The 27,042-nt window shown below is 41.0% G+C and overlaps 1 protein-coding gene and 1 long non-coding RNA gene across 7 annotated transcripts in view; one reads left to right on the top strand and one right to left on the bottom strand.

Moving 5' to 3' along the window:
* Positions 1-24,923, bottom strand: Cxxc4 (CXXC finger protein 4). Of its 5 annotated transcripts, XM_087635481.1 has the most exons (5): positions 24,730-24,923; positions 24,530-24,605; positions 21,561-22,034; positions 20,725-21,313; positions 70-4,060 (listed from the first exon to the last, which is right to left on the bottom strand). In XM_087635481.1, the coding sequence occupies exons 4-5, from the start codon at positions 21,274-21,276 to the stop codon at positions 4,016-4,018; spliced, it is 597 nt and encodes a 198-aa protein (XP_087491607.1). In that variant the 5' UTR covers positions 21,277-21,313; positions 21,561-22,034; positions 24,530-24,605; positions 24,730-24,923; the 3' UTR covers positions 70-4,015.
* LOC134478856 (uncharacterized) overlaps positions 20,565-27,042 on the top strand; it is a 19,941-nt gene continuing 13,463 nt past the window's right edge. For both annotated transcript variants that reach the window (XR_015676973.1, XR_015676974.1), the window contains exons 1-2: positions 20,565-20,654; positions 20,780-21,041. This is a non-coding gene — a long non-coding RNA (uncharacterized LOC134478856). The remainder of the gene's footprint in view (positions 20,655-20,779; positions 21,042-27,042) is intronic.

Here is a 27,042-nt window from a genome sequence, read left to right as displayed (position 1 = left end):
TTAGATTTTCAGAACTGTGTTTATTAATTTAAATCCCACAAATAAAATTTTGCCATGGAAAAATGGAGATACTTTGAATACTAAAGTCCTTTATTTAACAACACAGAAATTTCACAAAAACAACTTTACTGGGCAAATTGAAGTGGTTTTTAATTTCTTTTTACAGTTTTGTACATGCCCCATAAGTGATTTTTCTTTAATAAATACACTGTTTTTCCAAAACTGCTTTTTAAAATAACTGCACAAGCTTACATACACCTTTACACAAATATCTATTAGAAAATGTAACCGATAACTGCACAGTTCAGAATGGGAGGACGCTGGGAACGGAGTACACTTGGTGGCCCATGTCCTGAAATGTCTGCTTGTCAATTGTGGAACGGAATCCTTCTGAACACAGTAGCTGTGTTTTACTCGCTAGGAATACAGATCTCAGTGTGAAATGCCAAATTTAATAAAAAACAAAATCTGAAACATTTAGCTGCTACACGAGAACCAGCTGTTGGATCTCGCCGTGAATCTCGCCATGATCAAAGACCCACTACAGCTCTCTGCTCAACATATTTGACCCTGAATTGTGCCCCATTTAACTGTGTCTCTCTTTTCACTCTTTGATTACTGATACTATCAGCTTAAGAGCTTTCTAGGCTCCAGCACTAATTGAACAACATCCATGCCAGGGGTTCTGACAAAGGATGGGACATTCCGTTCCTTTCATGATTACTTAATATTAATTCATAACAACCTTGTTGCCTATCACTCCCTGTGACTGCTTAGTCTGAAAGGGAAGGTTTGGGGGTAAGCAAACAGGAGACGTTTTATATATTCATACGTCAGGGGAAGATGTTTATTGTTTATGGAACTTGGATGGATTCAGTACTACTTTGTGAGCGTGTTGTGCCTCTGCTTGTATGAAGGCAAGAGGAGTCCAACAGAAAGTCACTTTAGTCTGAAAGGTCAATAAAGACGGAGGTCTGCATTACAGTATTTGGTCTTCTGGAGAGCTAAAGGGAGCATCTGTTGGACATCCTGTATGCCAGTGGTCCACGTATCCTCCTGTACTCCCCTCAAATGCTGCCAGGGAATGCATCTGCTGAAGACTGGATTCCTGTGTGCGGACTTCTCTAGCAGCTTTAGAAACACCAGTGTGTAATTTTTAAGTTGTATATATACAACCTACAGTCTGATTGCTAAATTCTAAATTTTATTGATATGGAAAACGAGACACTCAGTGAGCAAGCTGTTAAGAGTTACGTTTCATTTCTATTTTGGAATAGAGAAAAAATACACAAGCACACCTTCACTGACTTAAGGCTACAAGTTGTTGGTACGTAGATACTTGAGAATGAAAACTAGAGGGAATCTAGAAGGGTAATTTCTTCACCATCACCAGTGAGAACTCTATCTGTACCCTACATTTTGTAAATTGGGTTTAAAGGGAAATATAAGAAGAGTGTGGCATAATGAAAATAATGTCAATAATGAAAATGTAAGAAAATATTTTTTTAAAAAAAGAAAGGCCACACTGTTCATCATGGTGACAAACATTCCTTTCACTAAAAATAAATGAACTGCCATGTGAAACGACACATTTACAATACCCAGATTCATTGTCTTAAAACAAAAACCATGAAACAAACAAACAAAAAAATACATCAGGACATGCAACGCCACCTTGAGTTTTTGACTTTCCATATATTGCTATGATGTCCTTATGGTGTGCCTAATACAGCCTGAAGAAAAGTTTTATAATCATTTTTTTACAATAGCAAGGGAAGTCCCATTCAAGTGTGAAAATAAATTTTTGCATACTCATAGTTCACTAACAAATTGTCCAAAATAAGAATAAAGTAAAATAAAAATTGGAGAGAGAGAGAGAGAGAGAGAGAGAGAGAGAGAGAGGATATAAAGCAATAGAGAACTCATATACCTCTCATTGGTCCTACAGCAGAAACAGAAATTATAGCTACGAACACTCTAAGGGATACACATGGAGTAGAAAGCTATCTCGAAAGTAATATACAGCGCATTTTACTTTTTGATGAGCTCATTCCTCTCTTTAAGCCCGGGCAGGTGTGATACATAAAGCGTTTTCCTCACAGGCTGCTTGACCATACTGCAGACTCAGCACTGGTCTGCTAGCTAGGCTCATCCATCCCGCTGGTACCCTACACTGGCATCATACAAACCTACTATGCTCTCATCCAGGTGACCAATGATGGCGTACCTGACCTGCCTTTGGAAAAAAAATAATGTCATCCCTCCTCCACTTAAATCTAAAATGAGATTTAAAAAATATTCCCCAACCAGCCTTTGAAGCTCTTTAGACTCTAAAGTCCTCGCTGACTTATCACTCTGCTGTTGTTTTCCTTCTCACCCATCTTGCTAACCTGTCTGACAGGCATAAAAAACGGAGATGTAATTTAACATGGCAACTTTGTTATTCTACGTGTCTTTCCTAAACTATGTTTTATTCCTGAAACTGGTTCGTTTAGGCTAGTCTTAAAAATAAATCAATGAAAGTGTTTGTCTTATTGGGACAGGCATCATTTGAGAAGCATGACAGTCCTAGGAAAATCAAACCTTACCGAGTAACGCAGCCCGGGTTCTATAAAGCATCCTGGGGGGCAGATGGGCTGTGTTGGTTTTTTTTTTTTATGAAATTCCTTACAATGTGGCCTTGCTTCATGAAAAGAAAGCTTCCAGTGGTAAGAAAGGGAATGGAAGCAGTAGGTGTCCCACTGAGAGACTGAGGAAGGGAAGGTAAAGAAACAAAAAGGTCCCACTTTTAATGAATGTGTTTAATTATTTTGAACTTGAAAATAAGCCCAACCAAGCCTTAAAGTAGGCTTCAATGCATTTGAGTATTGTTTGAAACCTACCCATTCAACGCCACACATGGAATTAAAACATTTTGAATACTCTTCTGTTTTTGTTTTTATTTTTTTCTACCCCTCCCCGAAGCAAAAAAAAATAAGAATAAAAAAGCTTGAACAACCTGTGTACGGCTAGGAGGGGGAAAAAAAGTGGAGTCAGGCATGAATTTCTCTTTCTATGATCGGATATCGTTAGCCTAGAACACGCTTTTCCAATTTAAAAAAAAAAAAAAGATACAACTGATTCTGCATTTTCCAACTATTCAGCGTACTCCCTTACAGTGCAACCCAAACAAGTCAACTACACTAAATATTGGGAGGTAGACCCTCTGTACAGCTCGTCTGTAAGCAATGCAAATGCATAACCACTACTCTAATATAGTGCTCAAAAGATTAATGGAAACCTTCCTAGTAGCTTTCCCTCTCATATCAACACAACTGAAGGTAATTGCTGGATGCAGGGCTAATCTTTTCGTCTCGTAAAAACCAGCCAACAAGTCTCTACAGAAGGATGCATGAAAACCACCGGTGTTGTTTCTGCTCCTAAAAACAACTGGCAAAAAATATATATATATATTTAAAGCTAAAATTTATTGCTCCGGATTTTTTAACTTGCAGAACCATAGTTTTGTGTACAAACCGTTAATCTCCATAGTTGCTCAGACCTGATTGTCTCCTTGTGTCTAAACACACAAAATACAAGCCGCTGTCTGTACAGTTTACGGTACTGGAACACATATATATGAAAATGACGTATAGATATGTACTTTGCAAAGATACATCATTTTACAGTCGGGGGTTACCCAAACTTATTTTTTTTTACAGCCACTTTCAAAATAGACAACAGCTTCACTAGTATAGCTAGATACATCAAAGGAAGAATCAGTGTATTGAACGTAAATAAACCGGCCAATCCCCAAGCTTCCCTCTTATTTTTATGTGTCTTGTTGTTGTTGTTGTTGTTGTTGTTGTTGATTTCTTTTCCTCTTGGTTTTTTTTTTTTTTGAAGAAATCCCTATACATAAAATGAAAATAATTTCTGGATAATTTCTTCAATGGTGGACTAAGTGGTTTCTTAAAACAAGACATTAGTTTGCCCTTCATTTCCAAATGCCTTGAAAATAAGGTACACTACAGCTTTAAAAGAACCATCGGAATGCTTCAGCGCTGGGAACAGGTGTTCTCTATAAAAAGAAAACAAAGAAAAAAGAGCAAGAAAACAGGTTAAGCTTTCTTTCTTTGTCAATGTAAAATTAGATTTTCCTCCTTTGGCAATAGTTTTAGCCAACCATACAGAACACGAGGACATATATGGCAACATGTAATAAATGAGGAAATGCTCAATCTTAAAACTATGACAACCATGCTATTCAGTTTAATACCAGTTGACTGATCCTAATGACTGGAGCACATTACATACTTAAAATACATGAAATACATCCTGGGGTATGTGTAGCAATTAAAGAACGTTCAAGGTATGAACCAATGGGACGCACGACTGGTACCTGTATGTAAATTCTGTGGCTGCCTCACAGGAAACCCGTGTCACTTTAAGTTGGTCATCTTTGTGTTTAAACCCAGGTGGCAGAGTCACACCATGACATAGGAAATAGATCTTTCCTGATCTTCATTTCTCTATCTCTTAAATTGTAAAAGATCATAACCAGCTATACCTGCTGTCTTCAGTGTGATATAAGTCTTTCATGAAGCCAAAGTAACTGTGACTAGATTATTCTGTTCGTTACACTAACAAGCATGTCACCTGACAGTAACCTGAAGTTTTATATACAAAGTTGCAATATATATATATGTATATATATATGTATATATATATGCACATATATACATATGCAGCCTATGTAAGGTCAATGTCAGAGCTGAGTAAAGCATTTCTTTGTGGTGGCAAACTGATAGGCTAAATTAATGTTGCCAGCCAGCAAGCCACTTGTGTGTGCGTGTTTACATACTCTTAAGGTATAGATTAAAATATAGTAAGGTTTATTAATATGTTCTGTGTTAATATATATCCCTTAAGAGAATGTCCATAGCACTTGAATTTCCTATTAGAATTCACATGAAAACTATGCTACAAATTATATTACAAAATGCTCTAATGATTGAAGTTGGCTTTGATTTACTTTCTCATACATAAGTAATTTGGTTGGTTGCCATTCTCTTTTCATAATAAAGTTAATCAAAAATAAAACCCTATATTAACCTATGGCATTAGCTTAAGTCAGACATTCTACTTCTCTCTTTTGAGAATGCCCTTCCCATGCTTTGTGTGTGTGTGTGTGTGTGTGTGTGTGTGTGTGTGTGTGTTACTTTATTCAAGTGCCTTTGTCTTAGACCTGGACCTTAAGCCTATATCACCTTTATTGTTAAAAAAAAAGAAATTTAATAACTGTTTTGGAAGTTAGATTTCATTTGCACTATTGGCACTAACAATTATTTTTAAAGACTGCTCTCTAAAACAACCACAAATTTTAAATATTAAGACAAATGAATTGACTTAAGTTATATAATTCAGATTTGCATGCATGCATAAAAAAATGAAATCTTGCCTTCACAAAGCACAAAAAGGTCTACCACTCTCAATAAAATAAGCACCTATTTTGCTCTGTTTTGACTCCCCTTATTGATGAGGTAATCAGTTTTATTCTTTCCAGATCACTGTGCACAGTGGACTGTGCATTATTTGGTTTTGTTTGTAAAAAAGTCCTTAACAACTTTCTAAATTTAACTTCTGAATACTGAATGTACTAATTATAATTCTTGTTACATTTGCTTAGTCATTACTGAAGGAACTATATAAAGCAAACAAGAAACACACCCATTCTAATATTCATACTTACAAACAGGCACTCGAGTGACACACAGACACATGAGCATACACACATATGCACATACATGTATGTGCACACACACGTGCATGCACACACATGCATGCCATGAGCACACACACACACACACACACACACACACACACACGCAAAAACAAGAAGAGAAAACTGAAATGTTCTACCAGATGCTACCTTGCTTTCTCATGCCAACTAAGAATCAATTCTATGTAAGTAAGTTTATTTATATAAATGTAGTCATTTTTAACAAGATACATTAGATCCAAGTATATCCATGCAATTATATATCTACACTCAGATTCACATATGAAAAATAAACATGTGCATATATATTCATACATATGCACATTTATGCGTATATGTATGACAAAGATGCCAACTGGAAACGAGTTTATAAATATATACTTATGCAGTCATGTATCTTGATAAACAGATATGTTTATGAAGGTAAACAGAAAAAATGCAGAGTACGTTATTTAAATGAGATAAACTCCGTATGCCTTAGATACGCTTTTGAATCTATTTTCTGACTTCGTTCTTCCTGATCCCCGTTCTGCAAGTCCATGTTATTTTCAGTATTTAGTGAGAGTGAGGTTTTAAATGCTACCTAGAATCAAGGGTCAGTGCTATAAGGAGAAGATGGTTCTTTCTCAATGTTTGCTCACACAGGAGACCATGAAGGCAGCAAGGCAGAGGTTTCTATAGTGACATAAAATAGCACCCCGGTGAAGCTCTTCCGTGACATAACTCAACACTGTGCTGAGGTCAGAACGTCTCCCCAGAGAGGGAAATAAAGAAGGTAAGCAGAGAAGCTTTTAAAATGGCTTTTCGGGGCTGGGGATTTAGCTCAGTGGTAGAGCGCTTACCTAGGAAGCGCAAGGCCCTGGGTTCGATCCCCAGCTCCGAAAAAAAGAACCAAAAAAAAATAATAAAATGGCTTTTCTTCGCGTAAAGATCTTTGAAGTCATAAAACTTCATTAAAAAGAAATAAATAAAAAGGTTAGTGAGGAAATCGCCTAAACCACATAAGAACAAAGAAAGCCACCAGCGCAATAATTAGTGCAAATTATCAAGTAGTCACCAGAAACTTACAATCTCCCTCTCAATTTCATTTAAGGATTAAAGAGAGCAAAAATTCTTTAGAGTCCTAGAGTCCTAGGGGCTACACAAAACTACTGCCCTACCCAATTTTCATTAGGCTTGCCAGAAATTTACTTGAGGGTGAGGCTGAGCTATTTACAACCAAGCAGCTAGAAGCAACTGTTTCCACAGAAGTACTGTGTTAAATCACAGGTTTCTGATTAGTCTGCACAAATTCGGGCACACATCTTCTGACTTTGTCAATGATGGAGGTCGTCTCCGTAAGAGGACCACGTAAACTGGAGGCTCAGTACATCCACACCGGAGATTAGATGCCCTCGGCAGATACCTCTAAGTTAGATAAATTCAAAATCCCAGCTGGGGAATCGCACTCGATAAGATTACTGTGACTTCCTGGATCTCAGTGATGCTTACAGGGGATAGTTATCCTGAGTGACAGGAAGACCAGATTCCCTTGGAAGAAAATGGTATGGGAGTTAAGGAAGAATATTGAGGTGATCCTGTTGTTTGAGGCAGTCTGGCTCCCATGGAGCCAGTGGAGAAATCTGCAGGTCCCAACCATACCCCACTGTCCCTCTTCCTGACAATGCTATCAAGCATGCTGGGAAAAAAATCTTCGGACAGAAGCTAGATAGAAAATGACCTTCAGCGTTGAAAGAAGGGTATGTGTTTATCCTCTACGTAATGCTTCAAAGCAAGGATGTTCTTCAAGGACAGAGTGGCATTTTACATTTTCCCAACAACTTAGGGTAAATACTGTCTCTGGAGAAATGGATTACGGTATCAATTTTTGCTAACTTAATAAGGGACGGCAAACAAGACAGCCTCAAGCAAGGCAGAAGCCCCAAGCTCTGCTCTGAGAATCCAGAAAGGTTTCTCACTTCTGGCACCTGCCAAGTGAGCGTTGCTCTGTTGGTGTCTTGGGGTCAAACACTCATCCGCACACTGTTGTTAGAAGCACGGGCAGTTTAAGGAGAATTCACCTCCTGAGAGAGGGAAGTGGAGAACCTAAAACTGAACAAACGAGGGTGTGGAGTGCGGCCATTCAGATCAATAGATACAGCAGACAGATGTGAACACGGCAGTACTTACCACAGTGAAACATTTTAACTACAGAACACCTGAGGGTCCAAAGACCAAAGTAGAGATAAACTTAGGCACTGAAATCCCAAGGGTGACTCGAATGCATGAAATTCTAAATTGAGATAATGAAGGAGGTGTTGGAGTTTTCCACCGAGGATGATACTTTGCTGGTATTTGTTTGTATTACTTTCTAGAGCGAAGACTTCCATAAAACACCCGGGGCCTTCAGATTTCTACTGTGAAACAGGTGGGTCTAACACAATGATTTCGAAGAGTTAGAATTGGAGAATAACGCTATTCTTACATTGATTAAAAATAATGTTCCGTGTCCTTATTGGCAATTAAGGGAACGCGAGTCACGAAATCAGTTTCCGATTTTCATATAGCGATGGAGGAAAAAAAATGTTTTCCAGCCGAAGTCCATGCAGTTTCAGGCTGGGCAGAGCCAATGACACCTCCTTGGAGACTTTCTGGGATGTCCCTTTGCTGTGAAAGCCACTAAATAGGACTCCAGGATGCCTTAAGCCTTGAGTTTTGAAATCCTTGCTATATTAAAACCTACATATGTGTTGCTACAATTTAAAGACTTTAGTGGATCTCTGAGACCCTGCAATGAAAATTGCATAAATAAAAAAGACCAAAGGCAGCAGATCCTCTCCGTGGCCCTTTAGCATTTGACTGTAGCTTTTTATAGTTTTGAGAATACCTCTCGACTGTAGGATTTTATTTTTTGAGTAAACAAAGTCAAAAGGATTCCTGATGAGGAAAAATTCCTTCTTTTCTGATGTGATTTATAAAATAATCTTAAGATACCATTAAATGTGTTGTTACTTCCTAGTGAATTTCAAAATCTTCTTATAGATGTGAAACATTATACATTGCATGCATGAGAGCCTGGATTCTGCATTCACAACACCATGCAATATACCTTAACATACGTTTATCCATAACAATCTTTAAATAGTTAATTATGGTTTAGAGTGATATCCAGCGAAGGGAAGCAGATTTTGCCTAGGGTTTTTTCTTTACACTTTGACTTTAAATGTTACATTGTAAAAAGTATAGTATACTACTACAGCCACTAGAGAGTGTAGGTAGAGTATAATCAGGGTAGGAGAAAACCATGAATGTATGGCCAATGTTAATGTGATGCCTTGGAATGGACTGGTCATAAATGAAAGTAACCTTATAGTAAAAAATAACTGCTATGAAATATATGAATAGGACTAGGATTTTACTTTCTAACATTTTCTTGTCTTATTGTTTGGTTTTTTAGGGTCTTGCTATGTCTCAGTCTGGCCTCAAACTCAAGACCCTCCTTCCTCAGTCTGCAGAGTGCTGGGATTATGAACATGTATCACTTGCCCCAGCTCTCTAGTTTTAAAATACACCTCTCTTTTTTTTCTTCAGGCTTGTCTATCGGATGCATTTCTCCCATAATCGATTCCTTTAGCACATAACTATTTGACATAAGGAAGCTCTTTATTTTGGACAATGTTTAGATGTAAGTAAAAACAAGTACAGTAATACCACTGACTGGTAATATTTAATATCTAAAGGAGAACACGTACTAAATATGAGATCAGTGATTGGAAGGTGCCTTCCCCCTCCCTGGCTTCCAAACTGACATCTGACATTATAAACTGACACTTGGATCCCTCTGACCAATGGTGAAGGGCTAGCCAGAGCATTTTTCAGGCTCTCTTCCTAGCTCCTGTTACTCCCTCTACCTTGGGAACGCCTCTCTTCTCTCGCCTTCCTGCCTGCTCCTCTGGCACCACCGGCACTACCATCGCCGAGATGGTAATATCTAGAAGGCAAACCTAGCTAACGTAAACAGGACACACTTAGAGACCACACTACAAGGGAATTAAGTGCATGTGCGGGTAGAGCCAATTAGGGAAAGGAGGCTGAGACCCATATTTGGGGAGAGATTGAGTCAGAGGTAAGAAAACTGACACATGGACGCCATGAGCCTAAAGGACATGGACTTTCTGTCCCCAGCATCAAATGCAAACAATTTCTTTAGACTTGACTCTTGAAAAATGCTACATATAGTTACATTTGGCTAAAAAAAATACTTGAAACCACAACAGATCAACAGATAAGAAAGCTTACTGTGACACATATTACTATTTTAGGGATTTAAATGTTCTTGGACAAAAAAAAAAGTCACTCTGATACAGTTGCAACAAGCTATAGAGAAATAAGTAATTTTTTTCAGTGACCTTCAGTTTTCGAGAATATTTTTACAAAAATGATTCCATATGATTATTTTAATCTTATGTGTAAGCAAGGGTATAAGATTAACATTAGAATTAAAAAATGCAAAATATACTGGCCATGGTGTTGTGCACCTGTGATCTCAGCACTTTGAAAGTGCAAGGGACCCAGGTGATCTCAAGCTACAGTTAGACAACCTGGGCTACATAAAACTGTGTCTCACAAAAATAAATATGTAAAAATCAGGTTAATGAAATCTAAGTTACACTGTCAATAATTTAAACATACAGAATGTTATTTATAAATCTGCAAGCCTGTATTAGAATATAGGTATGCAAATATATCTGGCTTTAGGATCTCTTTATATTTCTACTCTCCGTCTCTAAAAATTTGATGATTCAATCTCTCCCTGATGCTACTATGCTAATTCCATCCAGTCTCTCCCTGATGCTGGTCTACTAATTCCTGTCTGCAATATTGCCTCTAGGAGAAAATAGCTATCAAAAAGTGATGAAGTTTTTTAATAATTTTGAATCTTGGGATAAACTTTTGTTACAACCACGAATTTCTATCAAGTCCACAACTCTTTTACTGAAAACAAGAAGAGATATTTTGCACAACCACGAGAAAATTATAGATTACTTACAGTACTTATCAAAGCTAGATTTGAATCGCCTTTAATTTTATTAAAATTAAAACCCAATAGTTACAATTATGATCCAGTCTTACTTATGGTGGTTCTCATTCCTACAGACATGGAGGCTGGAGAAAAAAAATTTTTTTGATGTTACATAAAGGTGTAAGTTGGCTAATGTTTTGATCGAAGTCACTAACTTGCAAGTTAGTTGTTCAACATCTCGTCTGGTAACACTCAGCCACTGACAGAGACCCAGCCCAGAACCCCCTGAGGGTTTTATGCTCCTAAATTAATCAGAGAAATTCAGAGACGTACGAGGCCTTGCAGATGTACCTCCCAATATTCTCTCTCTTCTCTTTGCCCTCTCTCTCTCTCTCTCTCTCTCTCTCTCTCTCTCTCTCTCTCTCTCTCTCTCTCTCTCTGCTTTCAACTAAGATTCACCAGTACAAGGAATTATTAGTCTTTGACCTCTTTGTCTTCCTCAGTAATTTTGAAATAAAAAATATAAAAACAACAACTGATTTAATGAGACTTGGTTTTTCACATGTGCCCTCAATCACTGAGAGTTTATTTGAGTTCATCCACACTAAGACGACAAACACATGAAGGATTCTGCTACCTTGACATCAGAGGATCGCCACATCCCAACAATACTCCAGTCTATAGGTTCAAATTCATCCTCAGAAAGTGTTTGTGGGTTTTTCTACATATTTGTGCAAACATAGTCTCATAAAAGAAATGAACAAGCCTACTGTTTTAGCCATGGTATGTGATTATAACACATAGTAAGCAATAATCTTCTCACCGTTGTTCTGGAATCTTTTCTAAATGCTCAATTCTGTGTTTTTCCATAACTTCCTTAAAGTGATGCTCACAGCTTTGAATACTTGGTTGCTTAGAAGTAAATGCTTTTAGTTACCTAAGCACTATCGTTAGTTAATGTTAAGGATCCATCGTCTCCCCTTACTCTTCCTATGTCTCTAATAGCTGCATTTCATCCTTAAATTGAAATTGAAACAGGAAAAGAAAGGAAAGAAGAGAGTTGGGGAAGGCTAGAAAGAATTCAGCAAAGGCAAGGAAAAGCTAAGCTCAGCTAATCTCCCTGGAACTAATTTCTCCATTGTGGTGAATGAAGAAAAACTCTGAATGGTTCTAGTGGGCCTGATCCCAGATCCATCTGGGATGGATCTCAGATCTCAAAGACTGAAAAACATTAACAATTGCTATTCATTCCTGATTTGAGCAGACTCAAAGTGACCTAGAGCTCAATGCTTTCCCAGTCTGCAGCATCCTGTAGCCTGCATGTGCTCCTTCCCGCTCTGTACATTCTGTGTTTCTTCTAATATTTACCTCCCCTCACTTAGAGCCTATAACATAGTCCTCAAAATACAGCAAAAATAATCTATGACATGAAGCACCACACACCGTGGTACTGGAGTCACCACATCACTGTGTCCCTTGTCCAGGATGGAGGACAAAAGTAAAATGAACCATGTCCACAAGTGTGCAATTGCTTCTTGAGTTGTCTAAACATTCAACTCTTCCATTTATAATTATTTCATTTCATAGATGGCAATGGAACGTAAGAGGTAACTAAGAACATCCTTGGATAAAAGACTAAGACCTTGAGTTAGGGGATCATAAAGGTACCTACAGAGGGCAGTTGGAAATAAAGGAAAGTGCTTCCTTAAACCTGGACACACTGTAACTGTATGTATCCACACCCACGTGTCTACTGAAGTTACATTCAAGCATTAGAAAGCAGCAGCTTCTGCCTAAAGGGGCGTTCCTCCTCATCCAGTTTACCACGTGTTTTGCCACACTCTTACCAGCTCTATAAATGCACAACACAGGCCCAAGTCTATCTTAGAATCCAAGCATGGCTGCTTACAGAACACATAAAGTTTACTCCCTATCTTACTAAAAAATGATCAAATATAATTTCCTTCATCGCTAAAGACATGCTCAATGGTGTTACAGCTATGGCTAACATTTTCCAAATTGTATCTGAAAGTAGTCAACAGCTTCACATTTGACACGCCTGCCTAATGCGGTTGAAGCCATCACTAAGGGGCACCACTTGCCCGTGGTATATCTATGTGTTTCCTGCTCTGTTCTACTTTACTCCACTTTCTCTCATCCTCTGGAGAAGCTGACGCACGGACTTCATGGACCTCTGATATACTACCCTTGTACTAGTCTAACAAACTATCATCCGTAACCTGAGAAACTTAGCATCGGTCTCAACTGAACCCCACATCACTCAAACCCAGAGAGACTCCACACGATGCAGCCTTGCAGCAAACAGAAAACATATTCTTGTGAGGATGGATCAAGGCAGCACTCTCTGTTCTGCTTTCTGTGAACTAAAAGAAAATTGCAGATTTAAGATTTAGTAAGTTTCGCAGCTGACCTCTCACTGATTTATATTTTATATTTGATCCTTTTCCTTATTTTAACTCCATCAAAATCATCACTTAGCCTACAGAAACATTTCCACAGCATAGTCATTTCCCAGCACAATAATTTTTGACCACTGATGTACCATCGCTAACTACGACCCTTTCCACATGATTACATTTCAGTGGTTTTCTTCCTTTAAGGAAAGGTATTTCACCACCTTCTACTTTAGGAAGTTTTAGAGAAAATAGGTCTTTTTCGGAATTTGCCAGATTTGCTGAAATCCACAGAGCTGCCCGTCATCACTCTTCCCTCTCTACAGGCATCTGCCATGGTCTCTCCTCATCCGACTTGATCTCTATCCCTCAGATGCTCCTATCAATCATTCGGTTATGGTCTGCTATGCTGAGCAGAGAATAGCACTTTCAGCAGTTTTCGCCCTGTTCAACACTTTCTGCAACTTTTTAGACTGCCCTCTAAGATATAAATTAAATGTAGGTCAGACTCAAAGGGGAGCTTGTTCTCTACTAATCCTGGAAGTGTTTTCACTGTACTCTGGAGTTATGCTACCAAGTGTTTTGAGGGCACGCATCAAAATCACATCAGCTGGGACACAGACCTCACTGAGAATTCACTCAGCACTAAGCTGGAAGCCACAGCTCTCACTCTCAAGCCAAAGGCGTTAAGTCAGATCTCCAACACTTGTTCCTTCCTTTTCTCCTGTTCTCTTCTCTGCCAACTTTCAAACTTCTGGAAGGATGAAGGGATGAACGTTCCCTCTTGACAAACGTTCTTCTATGTTGTGTTTAGCATCCTAGTTGTATGTTTTTTTAATTAAAAAAATAAAATACTTCTGTGGTTAGAATTCCACTTCTCTAAGGGCCTCTCGCTTTTTCCTCAAAACCGTCCTTACCTGTCTCACACCTAAACTAAACCAATGCCTGTATCTTCTACCTGGATAAGGTTTACTAATATATACATTTCAGTTTCCCAACACTAAATGTTTTCTCTAACTTTATAGAAAGCATTTAACTCTTTCCTCACATTGAGCCTCTGGAACTAAGTCACGTAGAGAAGCACTCTCTCAATAAAGTTGTCTAATGTCTCAGGCATTGCTTGAGACAAGAGCTGCTTTTTCATAGATTCTCTATGTGACAACACGGCCCTGATGTTGATTTTTAAACTAAAACATAAAGAAGAAAGAAAGAAATAAAGAAAGGAAGGAAGGAAGGAAGAAAGGAAGGCCAGGAAGCTAGTATTGTATTTCCTGAATATACTTTATATCTGATTTTACATAAAATAAATACAAAATGAATATGACTTACATGAAAAGTAACTGTTTTGCCATTAGTAAGAAGCTGCATTAAAACATTTGTAATAGATACCAAGAAAAATGGGGAGGAGAGCCAGTGAGCTTGATCTCCCTATGTATGTGTTCTCAAACTCCTAAAGGAGACTAAGACATGGGCTGTAAGTTTCACAAAGGGAGAAAGATCCTTCTAATGCTTTAACTTAGAGCTAACAAGCCTGCTAGGATCCCTCCGACCCCCGCAGAGCTAAGTACTCAACATTATTAAATATCTGTCACACGTGAAGTATGATACGGCGTAACTCAATAGAAAACGGAAACACACTGCTGAAATGGAGCGAGGGTTTTCAGTTACCCAGCAGAATAATTCAGTTTCTGGGCAGGTGTCTCTGCAAAAGATAGAACAAGATGTGACTTGGATAAAATCACTCCCACGTGCCTCCACGGGTAGCATGGAACTCCCAAGGATACCAGAGCACTGCCAAAGAGTAAGTATAAGGTAGGCATAAACACTGAAGTGGCGCTGAGGGGACAAAACTATGCACACACATACCCACAGCACTTATAGCCTATACGAAATAGATTCCTGCAAACAAGTTTTTATAAAAACGACGTTTCCAGACTTCTTCCATCCAAACCATCTAACATCGCCCTCCTCCCAGTGTCTGAGAAAACACACTTGTAACCAACACCCTGTACAAAGTATTCTGAGTTCACTTCTGCTTTCATAAATTAACTTATGAATAAGAGAAGATTTAATATTTTAATGCATCCTAACTTCAACCTATTATTTTACCTAGATATTGCTGTGTGGCTTGACCAAGAATCTCTTAGTATTTTGTATAATGTAAGAAGTTGAAACACACCTGGCTTATGAAAAATGTACTGAGTAGGACACCATATTATTAAAGTTTTGCAACGCAAATTCGGAGAGAATTGTTTTCTGGTAAAGGTAAACTTTATATTCAGATCACCTGGTCAACTCTGATGGAGTGATGGACCTTAAGAGGACCTGCAACTTCTTAAAAACACCTTTGAGCCTAGTCCTAGGAAATACTAAGGTAAGTAAATGTTTAACTTCATATCCAAAATGAACATCACAACAAGGTTTCAGAGCTCACAGCAGTTGCTGTCTCCAGTTTCCAACATGGTAGAAAATGTTGTACTTGGAGAAAGTACAGTGGTCCTCCATCTTCTGTGCAGACCTCTTAAATCCAGTCTTACAGATCACTTTGCCAAATGGCTTTACATCAGTCTCTAAGTCTGACTCTGTGAAACTCTGGCATTCCATCCAAAAGAAAAGTAGATGGTATGCAGAAAAGTAATTCAGTAATCAAATCATTAAAACTTTTCAAGGCAAGAAACTTTTACAACCTCCGTTGCCCAATAAACACCCCCTTCTTCTCCAAATATCTTCATCCGATTAAGTTGCGCCTAAAGTTCAATGTTATTTGATTTCTTTTCTTCGTTGTCTTTCTGAATGTCTTCTTGCCTTTTGTTTGATGACGTCTAAGTTTCCAAGAAATAGTCTGTATATGGTATTGTTTATAGATTTTTTTTCTCAATTTTATTTCACTACTTCTAATTGCCACATAAAATACTGCTTAGATTTTTTTCCATGCTGCTTAGACAGAAAGGAATATCAGTTTCATTTAGGAAGCAAAAAATATATCTTATTTTCATAAGCAATTATATTTTTAACTAACAGATGAAGTTGAATGGATTTATTATGTACAATTTGAGCTCTGGTGTGCATAAAAACAACGTTAACTCCTTTGGACTGATCTAAAGGGCAGAGCAGCTCCCTGGGTACCTCAGTGTCCTCACAATGAAACTGCCTCATATCTCTGACCATAACTAAACTTTTCCTTATCATTTATAGACTCTGGGTCTTCCTTTTACATTATCGCCTTGTTACATTCTAATGTAACAAAAAAAGTATCAGTTGGTTAGGAGTTTATTGGGGAAAAAAAAACCTCCTGTCCTATAGAGAGATAGAATGTGTCTAGTCCCCCAGGGACTTGATGTGCAGGACATTCAGAGGCGATACCCAGAGGGGAGCTTCCTCTTCTAAAGAGAAGGGGAAGGTGAAATGGGGGTAGGACTTGCATGAGAGGGTGCTGGGAGGAGAGGAAGGGCTGATGTTGGGTTGTGAAGTAAACAAATTAAAAAATACTTCCTGCGAGCATGTCTTAATTGTTAGACAGAAAACTCATTTTGAAACTACGACATGAAATGACAAACTGAAAAAGTTTCAACTTAAAATATGCAAGATTTATTATATTTTATCTATGCATATATACTTTTTAAAACAACCCAGTAGACTTTAAGACCTTCTGAAGTGTTCAGTCATTTGCTAGTTTTCTGCAGCTACGAACTGGATAGTGACACATCTACTTTAGATGTGGGCTACAAATTAATTTTCTTAGCAGGCAGCCATCATCATTTTGCACAAGTTACAGACACAGTGCTTTGTCCAGAATTTCACAACTGCCCTTGGTTGGGGCCCCCAGAGCTTAAAATGAATACGTAGTGTCTCTCTCCACTTCTAAAACACGTTTCTAAACCAAGTTATCTGGTTTCACTTGATAACATCAGAATGTTTTTCATCAAATCCTTCAGAATCTCGAGCTGGCTTCTAGAAACATTGCTGGGGGGCTGGTACATAGGCACACTTCCTATTTTTTAAGTGAGAGAAAAGAGAAAGAAAAACATAACCACCCTTTTAACTGTTTTTTCCCCCAGTTTTCCCATCTCTTCTCTATAAAGTTGTGGCAGGAAAGAGAGCAGGAGTGGGAGGCAGGGGAGCCTCCCAGAGGTACAGCTTCACTAATGTAATTCCATAAATCAACTAATGGGAGAGAAACCAGCTCTGTGTGGTCTCTAATGCTGTCCCACAGAGATCAATCATGTCACCTGAACAATGTTCAGGGACTAAGAGGCTGGGCTTGCCCATGGGACTTTATCCCTTGAGTTACATTAGATCGTGATATTTTAAAAAGTGAAATCTTTGTATCAGGCCAAAAAAATAAAGGTTGCATATATAAGTATTTACCTAGTATCATAATAATCCCCTAAATGGTCATATTTTAAATAAATCTAGGAACTGAATGTTAATTAAAGACATAGACTCTTAAAGTAAATTTCGTCCAGCAGGAACACAATGCATTTGTATCAACTGCTTTTAACAATTAGTGGCTATTGTTAATACAGTGATTGATGAAGGAGCCGTGGCATGTGCAAACACACAGCACACAGAACACAGAGCACACACTATTCCATGGGTATTGCCACACTGAACGTCAACAGGGAGTGCTACAACGTAAGTTGCTCTTAACAGGGAACTAAGCAGGGGAAGTCGCATTTAAAGGAAGGCTAGGAAAGGAGGCTTAAGAGAATGTGGGCAGAATCCCAACACATCCATGTGAATCTTCCTTAATCTTGATTTCCACAGCCTAAAAGCAATCTGACTGTGCCTCTGGTCTCTGAGATAAGACCAGGTCAAAGAGAAGGAGGGTTTGGAGTGCTAAGAGGATGAGTCGTGAGTAGTGTGTAGATATAAACCACTTATGTGTCTGAAAGTTAGCGCCACAAGTATCAGCTACTAAGTTTATGATTGAAATCCAACTCCTAGACCTGACAAGAGTCTACCCACTCTCAAAAACATCTCCTGAGATCATAATGGGCCAAATTAAAGATAGAAAAGCGGATCTGCAGGGGAACTTTTTCAGCTTCGGTTCAATCATTGAAGATCTGCTACCCTATATGCAAGCCCTGGAAGTTTCCTACAAGTGTAGCCTGAGGATCCATGTGGGTTTGAGGTAATCACACGGCAATTACTCTATTCAGGACCTGGATAGACACTCAGACAATTTAGAAACCTTTTTTTCCTTTTGTTTTGCCTAGTAGTATTTCATGGCCCTGAACTGTCCCGCATGCCCTGGTAGGTAGAAGGAACCCTCACTCCGGAAAACACCTGCAGTGGGAAATGTGCGTTCTCTCACCCACTCCCCACCTTCTGCGTGGCCACAACGTTCTGTGCACGCTAATTTTCAAAGACAAAATAAACGATTCTACGATGCTTGGAACTATGAACAAAAACTTTGAAAAGTTTGTGGGAAACCACTGAAAGAGAGACAGAGAAGAAATATACGAAGCCAGTTTAAATGAACACAGCAGCCTAGAAACATGGCTGAAAGCCTACTGGAGCTCGTAGCAAACTCCTCTGGAGTGGTTGCTGACTAAATAGATGAGGGTCATTCAGCTTTCCTCTCCACTACGTCCCCTGCAATGGAACAGGTGGCTATGCTATAGCTGAAGCTAGGGTATGACAATTCCAATGCTATACTATATACAATGCCAGAAATATAACTCTACAGATTACTCTTCAAAGGGAAAATAGAAGCCATACTGTCCTATTCACTAGACATTCATAGGCCACCGCCTCATCATAAGCTAAAATTTCCCATGGTCTTCCAACCGAAAGAAGTTATAGTAAATGAAAGTACAACAGAGAGCTCAAAAGTTAGTTTCTTGCCATCTCGGGAAATACATAACCTGCACTGTAGCTGCTGTTACCTTTGCTTGACCATAGTTTCCCACAGGAAGAACAACGACATACCCTGTGAAACAATTACAGTTCCCAAGAAGACCTGGTTTCTTTAGGAGGAGGAATACATGCAATGTTGTGACAGAACTGCAGTCCATATGCTGCTAACTTTGGAAATCCCAGTCCCTTGGCCTTGGTTTGAACCAAGATGATCCGTCTTCTTTGTAGTCAAAACAGAAGCAAGATCTTTAACTTTTATGTTTATTCTTTAAAACTCCAATTCTCAGTGCTCCAAGGAAGGCATCCCTAGGTCATGTTCCTGATTTTTTAAAAGAATGTGCAAGTAAGTATTCCTCAGGACGGATTGGGGCAGTCACTCTCAACATCCAGTCTAGTCCACAGAACCTTCCCTAAGAGTAAACCCATTGCCCTGCCTCACATTGCACAAGCAGCTCACCAGATAGCCTTTCTCTCTAGATTTCATCAGAGACTGTGATTGCCTGTTCATACTTCCTTTCTGAATGTCACCAAAACAATATACCTGTAATTTTGCATTTTTTCCTCCTGTGTTTTGATTAGGCTATCATATAAAATGTTCGTCCCATGTATCAATATTAATTTAAAATGCAATTAAAAGCCTAATGTTACCATTACTTTAGTGAATAATGTCTGTTTTAAAGACCTATAGGAAAAGTAAACTATCATTTACCACATATGGCACCGACCAAAGCCTTCCTATGTTTAGAGTAATTTTGCAACCACAAAATGGTTACTTTGTCAGATGCTGAACCCAAGGGAGATGTAAAATCTAAAACAACAACAAAACAACCGAGTTTTCCTGGAACTACGTAAATTATTTTAAAAATAAGCTCCCCGTTAGGTCACATTAGTAAATAATTATCATTTTACTCAAAGTCACATCTCAAAAATGTGACTAGCAGCTCCCTACACTCTCTCTGCTGGCTCAAAAATTATCAGGAAGGCAAAAAAAAAAAAAAAAAAAAAGACAGGAAACAAAAAACATCCTGTTAGGCTCAGAAGAAAATTATTCTAGAAGAGGATAAAAATCCCCTTTGGAATCCAGGCAATTCAGCCCACACATGCACGCGCACACACACACACACACACACACACACACACACACACACACACACAAAGATGGTATATATACATATGTATGCGTATACTTTAAGTTGTGTACAACATGAGTAGTGTTATGTCTGGGCTATACTAAGTCCATATATATATATATATATATATATATATATATATATATACATACATATATGTATATATATATGAATGATAAATATGTTCAATATTTGGGGCAGAGCTTTTTGTTTGGATGTTTTCCTGATGGACCAGTTTAAAACAGCAGGGAAAATATTAAGCATACTCAGATGCAAAACTTCGGGTTCTTAGACCAATTGCCTTTTTTTCCAGAGACTAAAAAAGGAGGGGCACTCTCTAGCCGAAGGGCGGTCCCGACTGAAGTGCAGCTGAGAGGGTGGTATTGAGGCCAAGTCCTCCGCCAACCACCCATGCCAGTATGTTTCAGCCTGCAAGAAGCTTCAGAAAAGGGGATGCTGCGTCTTGAATCCAGACAAGAAACCCTGTGGGGGAGAGGGCAGGGGGGTGAGGAGGGAGGGGGCAAGACTGGGAAACAAGAAATCATCTCCTCTGACCTCTAGCGAAGTGCCAGGTTTTTTCTTTAGCTCTTCACATTTTCTAAATTTGCAGATCTGGTGTCCCGTTTTGCGGTTCCTGCAACTGCTGCAGACGCCACAGTTGATGAGCCTCTTGCAGGGCACGCAGACCCCACACCTTTTCCTCTTCTTCTTGGCCGGGTTGGCTCCGCCAGCTCCCCCCGAGGAGGACGAGGAGGAGGAGGAATGATTCTGCGGGCAGTCTGCCAGATTGGCAATTTGAAACGCACTGTCTGTGACGGCTGCTGAGGCTGCTGCGGGGGAGTGAAGGGCTGTCATGACGATGACCCCTGGAGGTAATGAGATGCCCCCTAAAGCCGGGATAGCGGAAAAAGTCCCCACCCGCTCGGGGAGATTCATTATCTCTGCTTCAGCAGCGCCGCATTTGAGCTTGTTCATGCATTCCCCCGCCAAAGGTCTGCAGTGTTCGGGGGATAAGGTGGAGAGGAAATTAGTATTTGCCATTTGCAACGACGGCTCTGGCGGACAGCCAGCCTTCCCCAGACGCTGGGAGTCGTTCCGGTGGTGCATGCTGGTCCTGCCGCCGCCACCGCCGCCGCCGCCGCCGCTGCCACTGCCGCCGCCGCCACCGCCACCGCCGGCGGCGGGGAGGATCGCCGAGGAGGAGGCGGAGGAGGAGGCGGCGGCCGAGGAGGATTTCCTGCCGGCTCCGCCGCCCCCACCCCCGCCCCCACCGCCTCCGCCGCCGCCCCCGCTGCCCCAGAGCATCGCGGTGGCGGCGGCGGTGGCCGCGTTGTCGCAGTTCCACGGGGACATGCCGATGCGCGCAGCAGCCGCGGCGGCGGCGGCGCTGCTGGGGAAGATGGGGGTGGTGATGCGCGCGATCTTGGCTGCCTGCGGGAAGGCGCCCCCGTTGGTCTTGTAGAAGGAGGTGGCAAAAGAGCGATAGCGCTCCATCTCAGAGTTGTAATCCACAAGGCTGTTCAGGGCCCCCTCGGGCAGGTGGCTCTCCTTGGGCAAGCCCGGGGCCTCCGGGCTCGGCCCCGGCTCCACGCAGACATTGGTGTTCATGGTGCAGGGGGGGAAGAAGGGGTGCAGGGTGGAAGTGGGGACCGCCTGGTCCGACACCTGGGTGGGAAAGGGGGAGAGGTGGGGGGAAGGGAAGCGGGTGATGGTGGGGTCGGGGTACGGGCCGAGCCGTGCAGGAAAGTGGGATCCGGGTGGGGAGAGCAAGGTGAGGGCTGCTCTAGTCCTCTCTGGGGCGCATGTCCACAGACGGTGAATTCCCAGGCAGCGTCTTCCTTTGCATTATCCTCCAACTGTTACAACTAAAATAAAGAAAGTCATTCCAACGAGCTGCACGAGGAGAAAAATTAAAAATAAATAAACAGCCGCCCTCGTTACCCCACCGCAGACACCACAGAAAGCTCCCACGTTCTCTAGTCGGGTCGTTTGCATAACAATCATCAAGACGTGACCCCCTTCGCCCCCCCCAACACTCCCAAGCCCCTGCTCCCTCCCTCCCTTCCTCCCTCCCCGCAGCACACCACACAGCTCCTCCCCCCCTATTCTTGTAACCCTCCTGAGAAAAAATGTATTAATAGCTAGAGTACCCAGGGAAAGAGGAAAGACGGGGGTGACAAATGCCGAGGGAAAAGGGCAATTGGAGTGCTAAAGACATGCAAATCAGGGGTGGGAGGGCGATACTACCTATAAGCAGAGGGCATTTAAACATTATGAAATGTGTGAACAAGTGCTGCCTGGGCATGCAAATGCTGTAAAGTAGAAACAGCAATGGCCCTATGAGGAAAACGAACCGGAAATTAGCAAATGAAGTACTGAGAAAGTCTACAATACATCCGAGCATAAACTGTAAGCAAACACAATACAACCCAGAGCTACAAGACTGCCCACATACAATCTGAACCAAAGAGGCAAAGGGGGTTGGGGGGCAGGGGTGGGGGAGAACTACCAGCTGCCACAGTGTCCTTCTGTGTCTGCTGTCATTAGTTTGAATCCCAGCACAGCTGGCTCTGTTAGGATCTTAATTCATTGGACCAAGGACAGGTCTCAATTGTACAAGCCATTTGGTGGCAGGGGCAAGAAGGTGGTGTATTTCTTGTTTTTAAAAGGGAGGGGAGATGGAACATAGGTAGGTAGGTAGGTATAAATATATAGATAGATCTCAAATACAAGTAATGCCACAGCTTATAACTAAGTATCTGCTGCTCCTATAAGAATACCAATTATTTCTAATGGAGATTGCTGTCTTCCCAAGAAAACAGGAAAGCAAAGGACTTAAAAAAAAAATCATTCACTAACACTGGTTTTTGCATAAAGAGAAGGGAGATCCCTTCAGGTGTTGTTTATCCAAAGAGCCATTAAGATAATTTTCCCCCTTTTGCTATTTTTTTAAAGAGGAAAGTTTAATGCTAGCTGGGTATTTGCATTTCTCTGCTTAACAGGCCACCATGAAGCTTTAGGAAGAGGGATCCTGTTTGCTTATTAAGGGTGGGAGGCACATCACAGCCTTTTAAGAATTAAAGGGAAGATGTAAAATGTATATTCACCTTACAAAAACAGTTTCTTTGTTTCCTTTTTTTTTTTTTTTTTTTTTGCCAGAGTACCTTTCTCAGGCATCTTCTGAAGCCTAGAGATTGGTGTGGAAGGTGGAGTTCAGGGAATTAAAGCTGAGGGCCTAATAGTCCCTGTCTCAAAATTTCAGAGTTTCAAATGCATATCAATTATAGTAATTACGCTTATAATTAGATTAATGAATCATTATGTCCAAACTCCAATTTTGAAAACTTCAAGGTCTACTGATGAGGCACCCTAAAAAAAATGGGTTTATGTAAACAAATCCCTATTAGGCATAGTAAATCAGGATAAGGAACCCCCCTCCGGCTGGATTAGAAGCTAGCAGGCATCCTTCAATCACAGCAAGTCCCTAATCACTCAGGAACCACCTCTGTGGTTTCACATTAGGGAAAACTGCTCCCTTCTGAGGCCTGATGACAATACAAAGGTGCCCCCCAAATCTTCCTGACTAAATATCCCTGATACTCTCAAGGGTATGGGGGAAAAGACACAGTAAGAAAACATAAACAGCTTCAGTTTCTGTGGATCACATTGAAGATGCAAGTGCTACTCACTAGAAAACTAGTTATGCCAGCCATGCAGTAGGCATCATCCCACTGAGTGGAGGGAACACTAACATTTTAGTCTTTTGACCTTGTTCCAAATAAAGAAGGGGTTTAATATCCGCCCCCCCCCCCCCACTTCCAGATCTTAGCATGGTGTTTCCAAACAAGCTGTCCTTGCTTCTCCAATTGCTACCACCTCCCCCTTCCCACCTCTAGGTTCAATGCCACCAGAAACTGCAGAAAATGATTGTGCCCAGCATCCAGGTCATTATTGTTTAATCAATGCATCCCTGGAGCATGAAAAAAAAAAGGTACCTAAGCCACAGTTATTGTTTGGCTTTTATTTAGCAACAAAATAAAACATACACACCAATGACTATAGTTCTAATGCCAAAGCTAAATTAAACATCCATACTTCATGATCCTGCTTTGCCTCTGAACAATGTGACTGTACATGCCTAGTACTGTATGTCTGGTCTACCAGAGACATGGAGATCAAAGGTCATATTTAACATTCAGGAGGAGGGGCCGGTGCAGATTAATTAATTAATTAATACAGTCACGGTTTTTATTGCTGGAGTCCAGCATTAATCTACTTTTACAATCCCACCGGACAGCAAACATTTAAGAGAGAAAGAGGTGGGGGGAAAGCCAGAGGAAGAGAAAGAACAATCACTTACCAGTCTCTTTTTATTTGGGGAGCCTTAGAATTTGCAGACGCTGCCAGTCTGCCTTTAATTAGTTGCACATCACCCCCTAACACAAAGAAACACAAATCCAGATGTGTCTTGGCAGCTCCCAATTACAACTTTAATACTTGTAAACAAACTGTTGGGAATGGGGGGGTGGGGTAAATAAATATGCGGATGAAAAAAAATACCTGTAAATGGCTTTTTTTTCTTGTTGCAGAGAGGAGGAGGAGATGGTGTTAGTGGAGGGGGTGGAAGGAGGAGGAGGTGGGGGTGGAGAGGAAAGCGCCGAGTGTGAGCGTGTGTGGGAGAGCGCGGGGCTGTTGTCGGTGGTCTCTGCTCTTCCCAGCGCGTTGCTCCCGGTCCGTCTCCAGTCGCTGTGTGCGAGGGAGGGAGGGAGCCGGGGAGTCTCTCTCTCTCTCGCTCTCTCTCTCTCTTTCTCACCCTCCCCCCCCCCGTCTGTTTGTGTGTGTGCGTGTGTGCGGTGGCTGGGGGAGGGGAGCGCGGAGAAAGGCGAGGGAGGCGGTGCGGAGCCGGGGGCGGGGGCGGGCCGCGGCGCCGAGGTGAGCAGGACGCAGGGCGCGGACACCTCCCGATGATTGGCTGCAAATTACACCGGGAACAAGAGGCGCACGCGGGCCAGCGCTCCTTTTCACAAATCCCCAGCTCGCCGGCGCGGCCACGTTTCCCGGCTCGCCCGCCGCCCCGCCAGCCCCCGGCTCGGCGGAGGATTTTCTTTTTTTTTTTTTTTTTCTCTCTCTGGCAGATAATTGTTTGGAAGGGATGGAAGAGAGGGCGTTCCCGCCCCTCGCGCCCTCGCTCTCTGCGGGTGTGTTTGTGCACGCTGGGCGGGGGGGGTGTGTAAATAAACTTGTCTGGGTTCCCTGGCTGAGCAGGGAAGAGCCGTGCCAGACACAGAGGGAAGGTCCTGTGTGGTGCAGGAAGGCTCTCAGTTTCACATCCCCATCGCCTGCTTTTAAATGATCTTCCTGGTGGGGCCGGGAAAGACACTGTAAAAGAGAATCGTTATCGTTCTAAAGTAAGGGGTAAAGGGACCGGTGTTCTGGTGGTTCGAATCCCTGAAATGTTATTATGCCAGAATGTTTAAAGAAAACAAAAATGATGCGATGCTTGACCGGTCTCAGTCTGTGGCTGCCTTTCTCTCGTCTCCCACACCGCCTGCCATTCCCACTGTGTCCGCGTCTTCCTGCCCTACATGGCTTCACCCTCCCCCTTTCCTCTTTTATCCGGTAGTTCCAAGGAGTCAGATTTCTATCCCACCTCCCTAATTTTAACTCCAAACTTTACTTTTATATCTAAACGATCTCTTTTAACTAATTTTAATGTGATGGACATTTTACTTCCCATCACCCAGGGAAAATACTTCAAACTGAAAGATAAGTATTTAACACACATCGCATGTAAATAAAACTCATGAAATCCAACTATGAATTAACCTCTTCCTTACCGTCTCAAAGAAACCGAGATATACAAGACACATGGTGTACACCTATTGAGCTGCAGACTGCCAGAAACGGGTATGAAATAGGATGTTAATTTTTAAGTCCTTTTAAATATTACTCTTTCTCCCCAACCCCTTCCCACTTGGATGGGATTTGAGAAGGTGTTTCATACTGTAGCCCAGAAATTTCTGGAATTTACTATATAGCCCAGGCTAGCCTGGGTCCCTCCTAGGCAGTTATCCTGGCTCAGACGCCAATGTCCTGGGGTTCTAGATGTGCACTACAGCATCTGACTCTGAACGAGCCTTCTAAGAGCAAACGAAATCAGACTCAGCTTTAAAGTAGAATCAAGTTACACAATGTAACAGAAACCATATTGTGGAGTAATGCAGTATCGTGGTTTCAGAGAGGGAAGAAAAACATGGGTTATTTGTTTTATGAGAACATATTACTAAAAGACAGCGTAAACTATTTTATATTTGAATTTTCAAAAGATTTATCTTGACCTTGTCAAGATTTGGTGATGTGAAGGTTATGGATAGCGGATAAGATGGTAAGAACGTTGGTGTGCACACTCAAGATGATCTCTCAAGAGGTAGGTAGCAGTGGCTGAAGTAGTTGCAATATGCTCGTCTTTTTTGTAGACATAGGCTAAGTTTGTTTAAAAAATAGTTATGTCTTTTCAGGCAAAATAATTGGATAATTAATGAGTTATTTCTACATTTCTGGGAATGCCTTGCATATGCAAGGAAAGAAAATTTCCACTCAATGTTTGTTTTCTTTTCCTTTTTTGTTTTTGAGCTGAGCATCATATGAAATCTATCAGCAGACTGCAATCAGTTTTAATGTGTAAATACGTTCTACGAAGATCCCTAAGTATCTTTTCAAGTATACGGATATATAAATAGTGCTTGTTTGTTTTGTTGAGACAGGGTCTTGCTATGTACTTCAGAGTAGCCTTGAACTTTGCCTGATGAATTCTAAGATTATAAGTGTGTGCTATCACACCTGGCTTCCAAGTTTACAAATATTTAAAAGCAT

This window comes from Rattus norvegicus, chromosome 2 (assembly GCF_021556685.1).
Source record: "Rattus norvegicus strain SHRSP/BbbUtx chromosome 2, alternate assembly SHRSP_T2T, whole genome shotgun sequence".
Taxonomy (NCBI): domain Eukaryota; kingdom Metazoa; phylum Chordata; class Mammalia; order Rodentia; family Muridae; genus Rattus; species Rattus norvegicus.
This window is presented reverse-complemented; position numbering and strand designations above follow the sequence as displayed.

What these genes read in the sequence shown, in the direction of transcription:
- Cxxc4 (XM_087635472.1), bottom strand. Translation starts at nt 21,777, where the DNA reads ATGAACACCAATGTCTGCGTGGAGCCGGGGCCGAGCCCGGAGGCCCCG. An exon ending in AACCTGGCACTTCGCTAGAG is followed by an intron (nt 4,061 to 20,724) that starts GTCAGAGGAGAT and finishes TTCTTTTTATAG; the next exon opens with AGAACACCTGTTCCCAGCGC.